General features: G+C 44.8%; 1 protein-coding gene across 3 annotated transcripts in view; it reads left to right on the top strand.

Moving 5' to 3' along the window:
• Positions 1 to 11,849, top strand: part of PAPPA2 (pappalysin 2) — a 525,758-nt gene extending 513,909 nt beyond the window's left edge. For all 3 annotated transcript variants that reach the window (XM_053208873.1, XM_027074271.2, XM_015064277.3), the window contains 2 exons: positions 6,825 to 6,923; positions 8,623 to 11,849. In XM_053208873.1, coding sequence (XP_053064848.1) covers positions 6,825 to 6,923; positions 8,623 to 8,697 — 174 coding nt within the window. In that variant the 3' untranslated portion in view covers positions 8,698 to 11,849. The remainder of the gene's footprint in view (positions 1 to 6,824; positions 6,924 to 8,622) is intronic.
• The last annotated feature ends 3,270 nt before the right edge of the window (positions 11,850 to 15,119 follow it).

The following is a 15,119-nucleotide window of genomic DNA, read 5'->3' as shown; positions in this document are numbered from 1 at the left end:
TACCTTGAAGGAGATGAAAATCTTGACGTTATTTTGTTTTCCTTCTTTCCTATTTGCTTTCTTTCTTTCCACTTCAACTCATCCCCACTATTTCTCTTGGAAGAATATAGGTTCTGCACCATTTGATTATTTCTGTTCCAAGACTGTGCTTTGGTCGTGGTGTCGCACATAGATAAACCCGTCGTAATCGGGTGTCTCTTTTGGACCCTACAAAGTGGCACATTTGCTTTTCCTCTTTTTGCGAGTCTGGGGTATTGCACAGGCCGAGGTTTGAAGCCCTACACAGAAGTCGTGTGAGCTTGCCCAGACCAGTAAAGCACAGTGGACCATAGGACTGCACCCCAACTCCTGATGTTACTCAGGGCCACCAAATGGGGTGTTTCCCTCTGCCCATCCAGCAGAATGCGTGTCTCCATTGCCTTTCTTTCAATTACATCTTGCTCATCTATTATTTGTGGAGCAGACCTTTGGCGTTCAAGGAAGTACCATTTGCGGTTTCAACTGCTACCCTGTAACTCAGCAGGTCCTTAATACCTTAGCGATCGGTGACTCTGCCGAGGCTGGGATTTGCATCGTCTGGTCTTCAGGGCTGGTGGGCACGAACCAGTCTCCCAGTTCCAAGTGAGCCAGGGTACCTTGTACGGCATCGCCGTATGATTGTGTCATTCCATATTGGTCCTCACAAACCCAGTCTTCTTATTAAAATACTAACAGCGTCGCTTACGAGTTCACCACCTTGCAAGGGCCCGGGACTTGGGCGCCTACCCCCAATCAGCTGTTAAAACCTAACCACTTGATTACAGATATTTGCAAACATTCCTAAGACAGCCATGCTTTCACTCCCGTCTTTCTGCTCTGGTTTTTTAGCTTCTTTTTTGTTTTTGGCCCCCTGATAATTTCTCTTCCTTTCTTCTTATCCCAGCTCTGGAGTTGAGAGGATATTGTTAAATTTTATCCAACATTTTTAGATGGATTATAGAAGGAGAACTTTTAGATGGTGTATTCCACTGTCTCTTTCCACTCTTAAATAAGTATATACCAATGCTCTGTACCTAGTAGGAGAAGAATAATGAAAAGGACAGATCTGGTCACAAAGTATGCTAAGGAAATGAAGTTAGCCACCCCCATATTTATTCATTAAAAATATGTTTTTAATGTTTATTTTTTGAGAGAGACAGAGAGCAAGCGGGGGAGGGGCAGAGAGAGAGGGAGACACAGAGTCCGAAGCAGGCTCCAGCCTCCGAGTGGTCAGCACAGTGCCCGACTCGGGGCTCGAACCCACAAACCATAAGATCATGGTCTGAGCTGAAGTCGGACACTTAACCGACTGAGCCACCCACACGCCCCATATTCATTCCTTGAGAACCTCCTGTGGCACCAGACACTGAACTAGCTGCTGGTGAAGATGGTTACGCTCTGAGTGAGTCCTCGATAGTCCATTCAGAGTGTCGAGTCTTAAATAATGCAAATATGGCTAAAATATACCATAGTAACTCACAGCTAGGGAGAGTTCTCTGGGTCCAGGGAGCCAGAGGAGATTTTCCAGAGGAGGCTGCATGTAAGAAACTCTTCCTGCAGAATCCATCTCAGGGTATCTATTCTAATTTTACATTTTCCAAGAAGATTGTGGCAAACCCACAAATGTGAGATCATTGGCACCCTCCCACCCCAAGGGGTGAACGCTGGAGGAGGGGAACAGCTCCGTTTCCTCTTTCCGTCAGATGACTGCAATGAGCAGAAAAATATCTGGCTTTAGCATTCTGGGACCCAGAAATAAATGTTTCTGGGTTGCAGGCATCTGCTGATGGGATGGGAGCAGAGTTGCTGCTTCCTCCTGGGGAAATCAGCCTCTAGGGAAATATGCACTGACCAAGCCCTGAGGCCAGAAGCAGTGATCGCGCCTGGTCGCTTATTGGGGACATATTTCGACCTGCAGCTAGGAAAATAAGAAGGGAAGTTGTTGGGGTTCAGGGGAATTGAGATGATATATATAAACAGTCCTTTTTTGTTTCTGTATTGGATTGTTGGGTTCACTTCATTGTTAATGCTGTACCTAAGCCATTTCTTATAGAGGTGCCAAAGGAATTAAATTACCCAGCATTCCCCATAAATTAAAAGATCGATGATTTCATCAGATAGCGGTAGCATGGTATAGTAGAGAGAACATCAGATCAAGGATCCAGAGATTTCCTCCTCGTTCGCAGAATTGCCACCCACTAGCCTGACAAACAAGACATTTCTTTTTTTTTTTTAAGCATCCATTTTATCATTTGTAATATAAGAGTTTTGTACTAAACAGTCTTCAAGGCTCCATCCAACCATAGAATTTCATGTATCTGTGATCCTTTCAAAGAAAAACAAAAAGCAAGTAGTGTTCTGGTCACCAAGGCTCCTTGAGGGGCCTCAAAGGCCTCACAGGTTTTGCCTGTGAAATTCGAAGAGTGGCCTTGCAGTGAAGCCCAGGGAGTATGGACACAGCAGGCAGATCTTTGGGATGAAAGAAGAATCAGAATCAGGCCGGAGAATCGGGCCAAGCACTCACTGGAAAGCCAGAGAAAAAGAGAAAATTAGCACACGTTCTTGTACGTATTCACAAGAGGCTTTATCTACCGCCAGGACTGTGTCCGGCACGGCAACATAGTGTCCCTAGCGAGGGGCTTCTTTGGGGCCTGAGGCAGCCTCATCAATATGAAGAAACGGATGTGGGTCAGATTTGTCCTTCACATACCTAGAGGGTTTTGGTGGGAAATGGTGTGGGAGAAAGAAAACAGTGTTAAGCATTAGGCATAAATGGTATTAGCAGCTTCTCCTGGTCTGAAACACTCCTCAAGATGGTAAATCAGGGGGTGCCTGGCTGGCTGAGTCGGTTAAGTATCCAACTCTTGGTTTCAGCTTGGGTCACGATCTCATGGTTCATGAGTTCGAGCCCCACATCGGGCTCTGTGCTGACAACACGGAGCCCTCTCTCTCTCTGCCCCTCCCCTGCTTGTGCTCTCTCTTTCTCAAAATAAATAAGTACGTATTTTTTTTAAAAGATGGCAAATCAGGATTTTGTCTCATGCCTTACCTCTAGGGATATAGTCACTTGTGGCTGAGATCCCAGCCTGTAGGTTAGCAGAGCAGAACATCTAAAGTTCAACGCTAACCGTTCTAAAACATCACTATGGTCATGAGTTCTGCTGCAAGCTATAGAAGAAAAATGCTCTTAATGTCATTCAAGTAATAGAGGTATTATCAGCCAATCAGTTGATGTTCATGGAACCATTCCTGAGGGCGGGCCCTGTGATAGGCAGTCTGAGACCACCTGTCTCTCTATTTTCACCCTCTTTTTTCCCTTACACAGTTCCCTCAGGCATCCCCTCCGAATCATCCAGTCCTAACCTCTCCTCCCCAGGGGCTAGATTTAGCAGAGCCAGCCCCTGAAAGTTCTTACAGATCCCTACCACCAAAATCTGGATTCGGTACTTTTCTCTCCTGTCCACACCCCTGTGCCACACTCATCATCATAAGCTATGCTTGTTTGCAGTGGGTTCTCTCCAGGGTCGCAACCATGTTTTATTTATCTTTGTATCCCCTTAACAATGCCTGGCACATAGAGGTAAGGAATAAAGGATGTTGAATGAATGGATGAATGACTAGATAGGGCCACCATCCCCATGCCTAGTTTTCCAGAACAACCTTAATCAGAAAATAATACAACATAAAGAATGTAGATGACATAATATAAAGAAGAAGTTATCTTTACTTTTGAGAAGTTTCCATAGTTGTACAGTTTCCATAGTCATATGGTCATAGAGACTGATAGCCCTTCCTCCTTATATTTCATCATTCACACACAGCCATTTATATGGCCGCCTCATCTGACCAGAGCAACAGCTAGCTGACCATAGATAACATCAAGCTCCTGGATCATAAAAAGAACAACCACGCCTCTGTCTCAGATCTAGGTACTTACTTCAGGTATAATTCTAAGAAGCTTGACTTATGAAGTGTGTGTGTGTGTGTGTGTGTGTGTGTGTGTGTGTGTGTGTTGGAGGGGGCTCATCTAGTGAAGGGACAAGTGTCCCCATACAGAAAGCCTTCCCATAAATGGAAATGAAAAATGTTCGTGCAGATGAATTTGTGTTCTATCTAAGTTACTAAAAGACATGATAAGAGGAATTTTATAGTTTTTTTTCTTTTGCCAAAATGGTTAAAATGAAAATGAAAAAGTGTCTCCTGAAGAAATAGTCTTCAGGTATTTGAAAAATCTGCTTAATGTGAAGCACTTTGTTTTCTGATGTTACAGGATAAATGAGATGTAGGTATGGGTAGTGACGATTCACCTATGGACACATTGTGCAGAGAAACCAAGCCTTGTGCCCTTCCTTGGGGAAAGTTTCCTGTGGCAAGTCTGACACCTTTCCATTATTGAGATTTTGATCTAATCTATATGCAGTCTTCAGATGCTTTAAAAACTTTGAATCAATTAGTCATTTTTCCCTTCCTAATTTTTCCATTGTAACTTTGGACTCAAGCTGTCAAGCTTCCCAGGCACATGTTGCCATTGGAGACTCTGTTTGTTTAGGGTGGAGCAGTTGTTTTTGGCAGGTTGGGGGAGGAACAATTAATTCTAATAGGTATATAGTGAATTAAATACTTGGGTCTTTCCAACCTTTCCTCCGATTTTCTGCTCCTTTTAATAAATTCCCTTTTCTTCCCTGATGACCCTTTGAGAGCAGCAAAGAAGCAGTTTCTAGAAATCATGTTCAGGCTATAGCAGTGGACATCCATCAGGAGGTAGAGAAGGTCACCTAGACCATTTCTACTCTTTTCACCCTGTCTTCCCTAGTGTTCCTAAAATAAGAAGCCATCCTTGGGGAAGACTTTGGAAAGGAAGATCTCCCTGGATCCTTTATTAATTCATTCTTATGTTTAAGTTGTTCTTACGAAAAGGAAGCTCTCCCTTTAATCCTCCATACTGAAGACCATACTTTATACGTAAAAAAAAAAAAAGTATTTTGGGTGCCCTTTGGATTTTTATAGACAATAAGATGAAAAATAAAGGAGGAACAGATTAAGTTTTGCCAATGAGTCAGTCAGGGTTGGAAAAAAAAGTAACAGATGCGGTGTTAGATGAGGAAAATACACTCCCAACACTTGAAAAAGAAAAAGAAAACTCTGGGGGAATCTCAGTAGATGTATCTGATCCTCCTGGGAGGACCCAAGAGCATTTAGAGACGTTAAGGATACAGCTGGCTGTACGTTGACTCCTTTTATAGGGCTGCAGTTGTAGACCCAAGTCCTGATTGTATAGTTATCCCAAGTTCTGCAGAGCCAGAGTGACTGGTTCTAGTGTTAAAGACAAACGCTCACCTCAAAACCTTTGTCTCTATCCCAGTGAGGCCCGTGTTGAAAACAGAATTCATTTTGACTTCCTGCTCTCAACCGACATTGCTGGACAGCTGTGCAACAGCTGTTGAGTTCCACGCCACAAGTAGCAACTTTTCAGTGATTGGCAAACTGGTATACATCTGGAATGATGTTCAAATGACCTCAGGACCCCATAGAATAAATCAAAACATTGAAGTAATAATTTGGATGAGCTCCTTCTGATGTAATTCAATTGCTGAAAATCATTTAATGGCCTTTTTTTTCCCCCAGTTTAGTGATCTGTCTCATCAAAGCCCAGTGAAATAGGGAACAGTCCGTCTATTTGACATTTAAGGAGGGTTGGGGGAGAGAAAGTGATTTAAACATGTAAATTGGAAGGCGACCTAAGAACTCAAAAGTCTACTGACTGTCTTGTGGTACAAAGAGTTTGACCACAAGATGTTTCCTGAGGCTTTGCAATTGGGCATCCACTCAGGATGGGAAGCAGCCAATGCGATTGAGTAGGTGGGCTGGCTGGCATGCCCTCCAGGATGCTGTGGGACACTGTTTTTCTCCAGGAGGAGTTCTAGGGAAACGGCGCATTGGGCTTCTGAGCTTTTATTTTAACCGCTTATTGCTGTTCTTATCATACATTCCCTTTTGGGGAGAAACACTCCATTAACTCTGGTTTGGCCTGGGCCCGTTTCCCATTTTGGTTTCTGTTCACTTGTAGCAGTAACAGGAATGAATGGAAACACTTCAGCTCTCTCTGCTCTGTGTCTAGCTGCTGTGCTTTAGGTAGCTGTAAATGTGAGATGATTCATGTTCTAGCGCTAGTGTCCCAAGCCCCAGGACCCCTGCATTCTGGACAGACATCATTTGGGTATTCACAGCACCTCAGGACCACCAGGCTCTTTAAACACAAGTGGCAGCAAAGGGGTGGTAGTTATGGTTCTTAATCTGGGAGAAGGAACAGAAAGTCAAGATGCGTGACTTCTAATCCAAAGCCGGCTTGACCCTAACTATCCAAATCAGGGCAATTTTTGTCATCTCTGTGCATCTCCGTTTCCTCACTGATCAAATGGGAATTCTAAAGCCAACCTGGCCAGCTGCACAGGCTTTTCCACAGAGTTAAAATGTGTGAGAATGTTCTGTAGCCTACTTGACACAAAGACCTATGACTACATGAGGGTGAAAAAGCTGACCAAGGAGTTTAGATGAACCATTCTGGATCCTAGAGCTGGTGAGAAGCAGAGTTGTTGAGAGTAAAATTTAACAGACCCTTGGGTCTAATGGTCTTGGGACTTTTCAGCTTCTTGAGAACGTTGGGTCACTTTGTATCCTGTCCTTTGGGTGTTCTCCCATAATATCCCTGGAGTTCCACGGATTATGGTGGGGTGAGGATGGGTGGGAGAGCTGGGCAAAGGCCAGCAAAGCTGTTCTTAGACGCTGACCTCTCATGTCTTCACCAGCCTTTCCAAGCCGATGGGTGGTGCGATACCATCAACAACCGGGCCTACTGCCACTATGATGGGGGAGACTGCTGCTCTTCTACTCTGTCCTCCAAGAAGGTACGTGAACCCGCCTGCAGGTAACAGGCTGGGCAGGGGCTCCAGGAATCAGCGCAGGGGCTTTGGCTGGTTCTCCTTCCTTCTGTACCATAATTGGTGCTTGTTCAACACTCAAGAAGGAATGATCGTGAGAAAACATTGAAGCTTCTATGGTGGCAGGATGAAGGGCAGTGATTTTAGGTGAGGTTGTTAGAAAACGCTAATTCTTTAAGGAGCACCTTCAAAAAACCTATGGCTTTGCTACTCAAAGACTCACATCTGCTTATAATTGTCTGGGATACACTTCTGTTGGCAGGGAATCATGGCCTCTACCCCCCTGGAGAGGCAAGACCACCAATGAAGTGATATCCAGTTGCTAGTAGTTTAATTAATTAATTTAATTAAGTTGGTTTGTAATTAATAAATTGTAATTACATTGATAATCCTGTATAGTGCAGTATAACCATATCTCAAATGTATGTTGAGTGGCCACCACAGGCTGCTTGCAGGACTCCCTAGACCGATCCTGAGCAGGAGTCTTTTTCTCGGTTTCTCTTTTATCCCTGTTTCTCTTTGGTGAACCTGGACTAGTATATGATACGTCCATCTATTTTTTACCTCACTTGATTTTCCATGCCCAAAGGTTAGAATCCTTGCCACTTTTTACATCAGGTCTCCCAAGATGCCCCGTTTTCTCGGAAGCTAGTTAACATACACTCAAAAAGTGTGTTGGTGGCAATGCAAGCTGGTAGAGAGGAACTTTTGCTGGATTATTTTGGCATGGAGCAGAGACAATTACATAGCAGGGAGGCAGTCCAGCCACAATGGGTAGAGAGATGCGTTGTCTCACCAAGCCAAAGTATATCCTGGGTTCAAGATGGGCAGACTCTCATGCTCATGAAGACAGCAAAGATTGGGGCGCCTGGGTGGTTCAGTCGGCTGAGCGTCCGGCTTCGGCTCAGGTCATGATCTCACGGTTCGTGGGTTCGAGCCCCGCGTCGTGCTCTGTGCTGACAGCTCGGAGCCTGGAGCCTGCTTCAGATTCTGTGTCTCCCTGTCTCTCTGGTCCTTCCCTGCTCATGCTCTGTCTCTCTCTCTCTCTCTCTCTCTCTCTCTCTCTCTCTCTCTCCTTCAAAAATAAATAAAAACATTAAAAAAAATTTTTAAAAAGACAGCAAAGATGATCTTATGGCTCCAAGAATACTAAGAAGTAAAAGTCATAGAACTAGGCTGTAGAGCCTTAGTTTTCTGGATGGTAGTGTGACCTTAAGTTATCCAACCTCTCTTGGCCTTCCGTGTAAAAAGAAAATGCCAACATTCATCTTACCTACTCACAGGGATTTTGTGAAGAGAGCAATAGCAACAAAAACATTAACAGAAGGTTTTGACATTAGTTTTAATATTAGAAGCAGTAGTAACAGGTGGTGTAGGTGCCGGGAAATGTGTGTTTTATATCCATCATTTTATTTAAGTCACACTAACACCCCTGGAGTGGTTACTGTTGTCCTTCCACACACATAAAAGTGAAGCGAGGAAGATTTGCCTTGCCCAAAGAGACATGATGTGTAAGTGACAGAACTGAGTGTTAATTTCACTTCTGTGATATTAACAGTAATCCCACACTTCCCCTGGGACCACGTGAGAAAAGCAAAAGCCGGTTGAAAAGTATGGAGCTTGGCACGAACGTGGGTTATTTCAACTTCTCTTTGATTTCCACTAGGTCATTCCATTTGCTGCTGACTGTGACCTGGATGAATGCACCTGCCGGGACCCCAAGGCTGAAGAAAATCAGTAACTGTGGGATCAAGCCCCTCCTTCTACTGCCCTGGAGGCAGTAAGAAAGAGAGGCCTCCACAAAAGGGCACAAAAGGTGAACAGAGAAGAAAGGTCACGAAATGAAGGAAGGAGGAAGAGCATGAGGATCTCATAGAATGCAGGAGGATGTTTCTAGGTGCCGACTATTGCATCAAGAAGCCCAAGTAGGGAAGAATCATGGGCAAAAGTTTCTTCAAAGGGGCAGTTGATTAAAAGTGGAAGGAGAAATATGATAGATATACACGGACCCTCATCCCCCATTTATATTCTGTTCAACCCCATCCCCGCCTCTTGCCCTGCTCCCCACTCTGCACCCTGCCAACTATTCAGCCCCACCCAACTTGCAAACCAATACCAAAATACTAGAAGAGAAGTTGCCAGGGACACTCTGTAACACCCGTTTTGAATGGATTGCCATCTTTCAGGGCTCTTCTGCTCTAAACTGGCTCCCTTTCTTTTGTGTAGTCTCCCTTAGTAATGATGAGGTTAGTTATTAATTCTTTATAAGTATTTAAACATAATTATATAAATATATTATATATATTATATTTTTTGCTGTCTACTAAGCTAAAAAGTATACATTGTTCCACACATGCTGCTGTGAAGTTCACATCCAAAATGAATACTGAGGATTTGAGGACAGAAAGACAAGTTCCTCTGCCATCGTTCTATTGATGAGAATTGGCAGGGTGAAAGGGAAGTGGAGAAGGAGAGAGAGAGAAATTAGGTGGCGTTCTTGATACATGTCAGCTAGTTTACCTTTTCAGGAGCAGGAAGCTGGACCCCATTTGAGGAGGTGGAGGACGGGGACGATAACATTAAGAGATGGCAAGTTGGGTGGGAGTACCCATTAGCACTAGGCCCAGGAGAACCAGAGTGTGGTTCTTGTGTATCTATCGAAAAAGACTGTATTCACTACTTTTCACTTCTCAGAACTCTTGTTTGGAGGTGACGAGACCCAGGATTCTCTACACTTTCAAGTGTGGCTCTTACTAGTCAGTCAACAAATTTGTACGAGGGCTGGGATTGCCAGGATTACAGGAATTCACACATTCCTCATGCTCGGCCTGTGGTCTCACTCCTTCTAAGTCCCCAAGCCTGGCCATCATTCACAGACACATGACCAATGTTGATGTTCTGGAGGAAAAAAAAATGTCACGGACATGACATGGGGGAAAGTGGGAGGAGGTGGAAGAACGGGCAGAAATGGAGGAGCCTAGGGAGGCCGTAGTGGTGGGAGAGGCCATGGGAAAATCACGGCCTCGGGCAGGAGGGTGAAACAAGTCAGAGATTCAGCCTTGTTCCAAGTCTCCAAAACAGATCAGAGAGGAATCCGTCAAGCAATGCGGAATCTGAGGTAAATTCTATTCGAGTGCAACATATCAGATCTGCAACCTAGAGCTTTTCATTTGAGCAAGCTTTGGAAACACGTGGAGCAAGGGTGACACTCTGTGGGAAAAGAGAAGAATTTCAACTATTTAGGGTCCATTTTGTTGCCATTATCCTCTCTTGTTCAATAGATGGACTGTAGGTAAAATGACCACCGTGTTAACCTGCCTGCATTCACGTCCCAGGCTTACTCTTCTTGCTCATGGTGTATTGCAGTTGTTTTTGGTAACAATTTCTGGATTAGGCCTTTGGGGAAAGAGCGTTAACTTCTTGCTCAACACTTCAGTTTGTCATCTCAAGAAGGGCTGGGAGTCTTGCTTCCCTCAAAGCTACTTCTCCAATGGAAGCAAATAACAGGCCAAATTAGCGTGCAACCTTGGTCTCTGAATCATCTGCTCCTTGGCTCTGACCACAAGTCCTCCACTTTTCCCACCAACACTGGAGCAACGGCTTTGCAAATAGGAAGAGGAAATGTTACTTACCACTATCTTGAGCCAGACTTCACGTGGGAAGGAAAATATTCTGGAATGGGAAAAAAAATTTATCTCCAGGGATATAAAATGAGGGTGGCATCATCACTGGGGAAAGGAAAGAGCAGATTGCCCATCCAAAAAGCCCTTGTCCTCTATGTTTTTAGCCCCAATGGAACCCTAGGCACCTACCGTTCTTTGGATTCATATTTAGTACCCCAAGAAGAGAATAAATAATTCTGGGATTGTAGTAGGCTTCGATATGGAAAGGACGATGAAAAAGTTTAGATCCTCCATTTTTTACAAAGTCGTACAATTGTTTTCTTGGGGAGAATATCCAACTTCTTGGAAGTGCATCAAGCTTTGTGTCAGCGAATGCTGCTTTGAGATTGAGGCAACAGAATAGGTATGTTGGGCATTGCCCAGCTCAGGAAGGCTACAGACCCCCACGAGGATGTGAGCCTGCGGTTCACGCCAGTGTGGGTCTGTGCTCAGTCTCTCCACAGGGGGAACAGTGAGCACACTTCTCTGTCGTACTTCATTTACAAATCTTTTATTCTCCACTGGCGACATCTGCAATGCACCACCACCCTGGGAAGGTGAGAGGGCAGTTCCTGTGGTGTCTGGAAAGCCCTTCTGGCTAAAGGCTGCCCGGCGCTACTCAGCGATGGCCATTCAGAGATGGCAGGCTCTTCCAGCCCTTGTCCCTGGACCCTAATGTGTTGAGCCCTCATGTCACTAATAAAGTGGAAGGACTGAGCCACCGTGGTCATAGAACTCTGGGAGATATCAACTCACACTCCATGTGGTGGTCTGCACTTGGCTGCTCTCACCCAACCACGGGGTAACGGAGGACCTCTCCCAAAGGCCCTTCTATGTTCCAAAGTCACTTCCCTGCTTCTTTTTTTCCTAGTAACTAGGGGCTCTGGTGTCAAGGTTGCCCAGGACTAGGCTGACTCTGGTGGTTCGTGTGACAGTCTCCAACCAGAGAGATGAGAGGACAGAGTGAAGACAGATGGGCAGCTGGCAAAACTGTACATGAAAGGGAAGAGTTATCTTGATTGTCTCCTTTGCTTCCCTCCATCACAAGGCATTGCACTTGGCATTTGCTCTATACTCTGTGAGATCACTATTGAGTGCGTTAGTTAGCACCCCAAGGGGATGGCTTGTTTGGGAACACAATGAAAGGAGCTGATCTACTGTATTGTAATGTAAAACAGCTACAGCCAGTTATTTTGTAAGATTATAAGATGTTCATTAAAAAATCAGCACAGAAAATGTGAAGTGTCTTTGGTGTCTTATTCTTTGTTCAAATCAACCACCACTTCCAAACCGCTTCCCATTCGCTTGGGCCAGTCCAGACGTCGTCATCAGTTAATTGATTGATGGATTCCTTTTGGTCACTTAAGAGTGATTTATTAAGCGGCACATGTAGACAAAATAAACATGAAATTTTATGAGAGGAGAGGACGCGTCCCAAAGCAGAGCGCACAGTAGTGATGTCAAGTGTCTCGTGGGTTGTAGAAACAAAGGCCGGCATTTATGGGTCAGAGGAAGTAGGCACCATCCTGGATGCCAAAGACGCATAGCGCTTGAAGGATGGTCTGAGGAGGAGGCATACAAGCTAGGTAGACAGAAATGGGAAAGAGGAAGAGGATAGTGCAAGCAAAGTGAAGAACAGGGCTGAAGAGAGGAGGTAGGTTTGGGGAGAGGCTGGGTGATATTGGACATCACTGAGGCAGCCAGGTTAGCTAGAAGGCAGAACTTGGCCAACATGTGCCATGCGTTTGGCAAACTTAATTGCAAATCTGCACCCTCCATATTCTCATTACATCGATGAGGATAGCAAGTGTCAGCCTGGTGAGGGAAGTTCCTTAAGTTCGTATGACTGGTCTCTGTTTTACGCCTGGTTCTGTGAGACATGGAGATGTAAGAAGGAAAAGAAAAATGGTGTTGAAGAGGACATGAAAGGGAAGGGGGAGAAGTGGAGAGAAATGTCAAAGGTGAGGGCTTTGCGTTAAGCCTTGAACATTAAGCATGGACCCTTGAACATTACCGTCACTGACAGAAGAGGGAAGCCAGGAGGAGTGGTCTTTGGAAGAAAGCACATATATTTGCTATTTGATAAAATCAGTTGGAGGGCCAGGTAGATAATTACTTGGAAATTTCCTGTGAAGTCGTGTTTAGCACCCAGGAAGAGGCCTCTGCAGCTGGGGGCAGCCTGCCAGGGTCTCTGGTCATGCCAGGCATCATTCCGGTGGCCTGAAGGGCTGAGTGGTTGTCTTCGCATGCCTGTTAGCCATTTGGTAAGACCCATGGAATAGATAGGTGGGAATGTGTGCTTGGAACTTGGGGGAGAGGTTTGTGACTAGAAATAAACACTTGAGAGCAAAAAAAAAAAAAAGTTACCTGACATTTTCTTTATCTCACAAATTGCTTTCTTCTGCTTTATTGCTACCCGTGGGTAAATCAGAGCAAAATCAGCCTTGTCTGTTTCCATTTTACAGATGAAGAAACTGTCAAATTATTGAAAACTTCAAGTTCATATAACTAAGTTCAGCTTGGGATGGGAATCCAAGTTTTCTGTCTCCGAATGCCATATGCATTCTACTCCAGGATGTGGCCCACTAGGCCCAGAGCAAACCCATACCTGTTTTAGGTGGGAAAGTTAAGGGTCTTTTTACCTGTTTATGTTTCCAGGTGCTCATTGGTTTCCTTGTGGCTTTGTTAGTAGCTGATGGTAGGAAAACTGAGAGTTTTCTAGAGTGCTCTTCCAGGGCCCTCTCCTCATGCCAGGCCCTGAGTATAAGCAGATGCCCCTGCACATGCCAGTTAGGCCACAGCTGGCCTGAGACTTCTGGCAAGGCTGCCTTCTCACTAATAGCTTCCCCAGGGATAGTCCTGGAGAGAGACTTTGGAGCTCTGGTTTCCATTGACTGACAAATGACATGATGAGTCACCCGTTAGCTGGGAGACTCACTACTCTTAGATTCAGGCCAACCAGATGATGAGGGGCTTAGCATGGGGGGGATGGGAATGAGACGGTTTTCCACTTACAAATAGCCCCATGGTATCTCCAGAGCTGGTTTTGGGTCTCTTTTGAAGTCACCCCAGAAAGACCACTGATTCTGGATCCATAACATTTCAGGTGGCCCGATGATTAGCTCAGACACAAAAGAGTGTGGTGGTGAACATCTGGTATCTCATAATAGTCCACGCCCATAAAATCTACCTACACCTTGTGTATTTGGGTCTGGAATGAGGTAAGACTAGTTTAGAGAATAGATGGCTATTTTCAAGTCTGCCATGGTCTGAGTCTACATGGGTCGAATGCACATTCTTCCAGTCAGAATCCAGTCTGGTGGTCAACTCATTGGGAACTATATGTGATTGGCTACATTCAGCAACCTGCTAATGATCCCTTGGGTACATTCTTTTTTTTTTTTTTTTCAATTTTTATGTTAGAAAGAGAGCATGAGTCTGGGAGAGGGGCAGAGGGGGAGAGAATGAGAGAATCTTAAGCAGGTTCCACGCTCAGCACAGAGTCCAATGTGGGGCTCGATCCCACAACCCTGGGAGCATGACCTGAGCTGAAATTATGAGTTGGACACTCGACCAACTGAGCCACCAAGGCGCCCCTGGCAGGGTATATTCTTAAAAGAATCTACAAGTCTGGTTAAAATCCCAAGTCAGTATAATAAAAACATTTCTAAACCCTGAAAGTTAGTCCAGAGTAACTGCAATTTACTAATATTCTTTGAATCAAATTTCCTTCTGAAGATAATTTAATATAGACAGCTTCCTTTTCTTTGTCTTTGTCCACATGAAAGTCATTTATTCAAATGTAAAAAAAGTTATAATAAATAAAGGGAGAGTGTTGACTTTTTAATGACCACCAATCATGTATCAATTTGCCTTTCCTCCCCATAACTGCTATCAGAAGGCAGTTGCCTTTTCTTTTTTTTTTTTTTAATTTTTTTTTTCAACGTTTATTTATTTTTGGGACAGAGAGAGACAGAGCATGAACGGGGGAGGGGCAGAGAGAGAGGGAGACACAGAATCGGAAACAGGCTCCAGGCTCTGAGCCATCAGCCCAGAGCCTGATGCGGGGCTCAAACTCACGGACCGCGAGATCGTGACCTGGCTGAAGTCGGACGCTTAACCGACTGCGCCACCCAGGCGCCCCTGGCAGTTGCCTTTTCAAAAATGTTTACACACGTACAATTCATATATTTAAATCTCACAAAAGGCTATAAAAGTTACAGAATTTCCCCGTACCACAACTCCATATGCACAGGTCAGAGGGCTTTCTGAATAGTAAGTCACATTGTGTTAGGACACAAATGTCTTCGAGGAATGATTTTGTTGGTGGTGAATCAATCACCTTAAGAATGACCTGTGAGAGGGGCACCTGGGTGGCTCAGTTGGTTAAGCATCCAACTTCAGCTCAGGTCATGAACTCATGGTTCATGGGTTCAAGGCCCGCATCGGGCTTTGTGTTGACAGCTCAGAGCCTGGCGCCTGCTTCGGATTCTGTGTCTCC

This window comes from Acinonyx jubatus, chromosome E4, assembly GCF_027475565.1.
Source record: "Acinonyx jubatus isolate Ajub_Pintada_27869175 chromosome E4, VMU_Ajub_asm_v1.0, whole genome shotgun sequence".
NCBI lineage: Eukaryota > Metazoa > Chordata > Mammalia > Carnivora > Felidae > Acinonyx > Acinonyx jubatus.
This window is presented reverse-complemented; position numbering and strand designations above follow the sequence as displayed.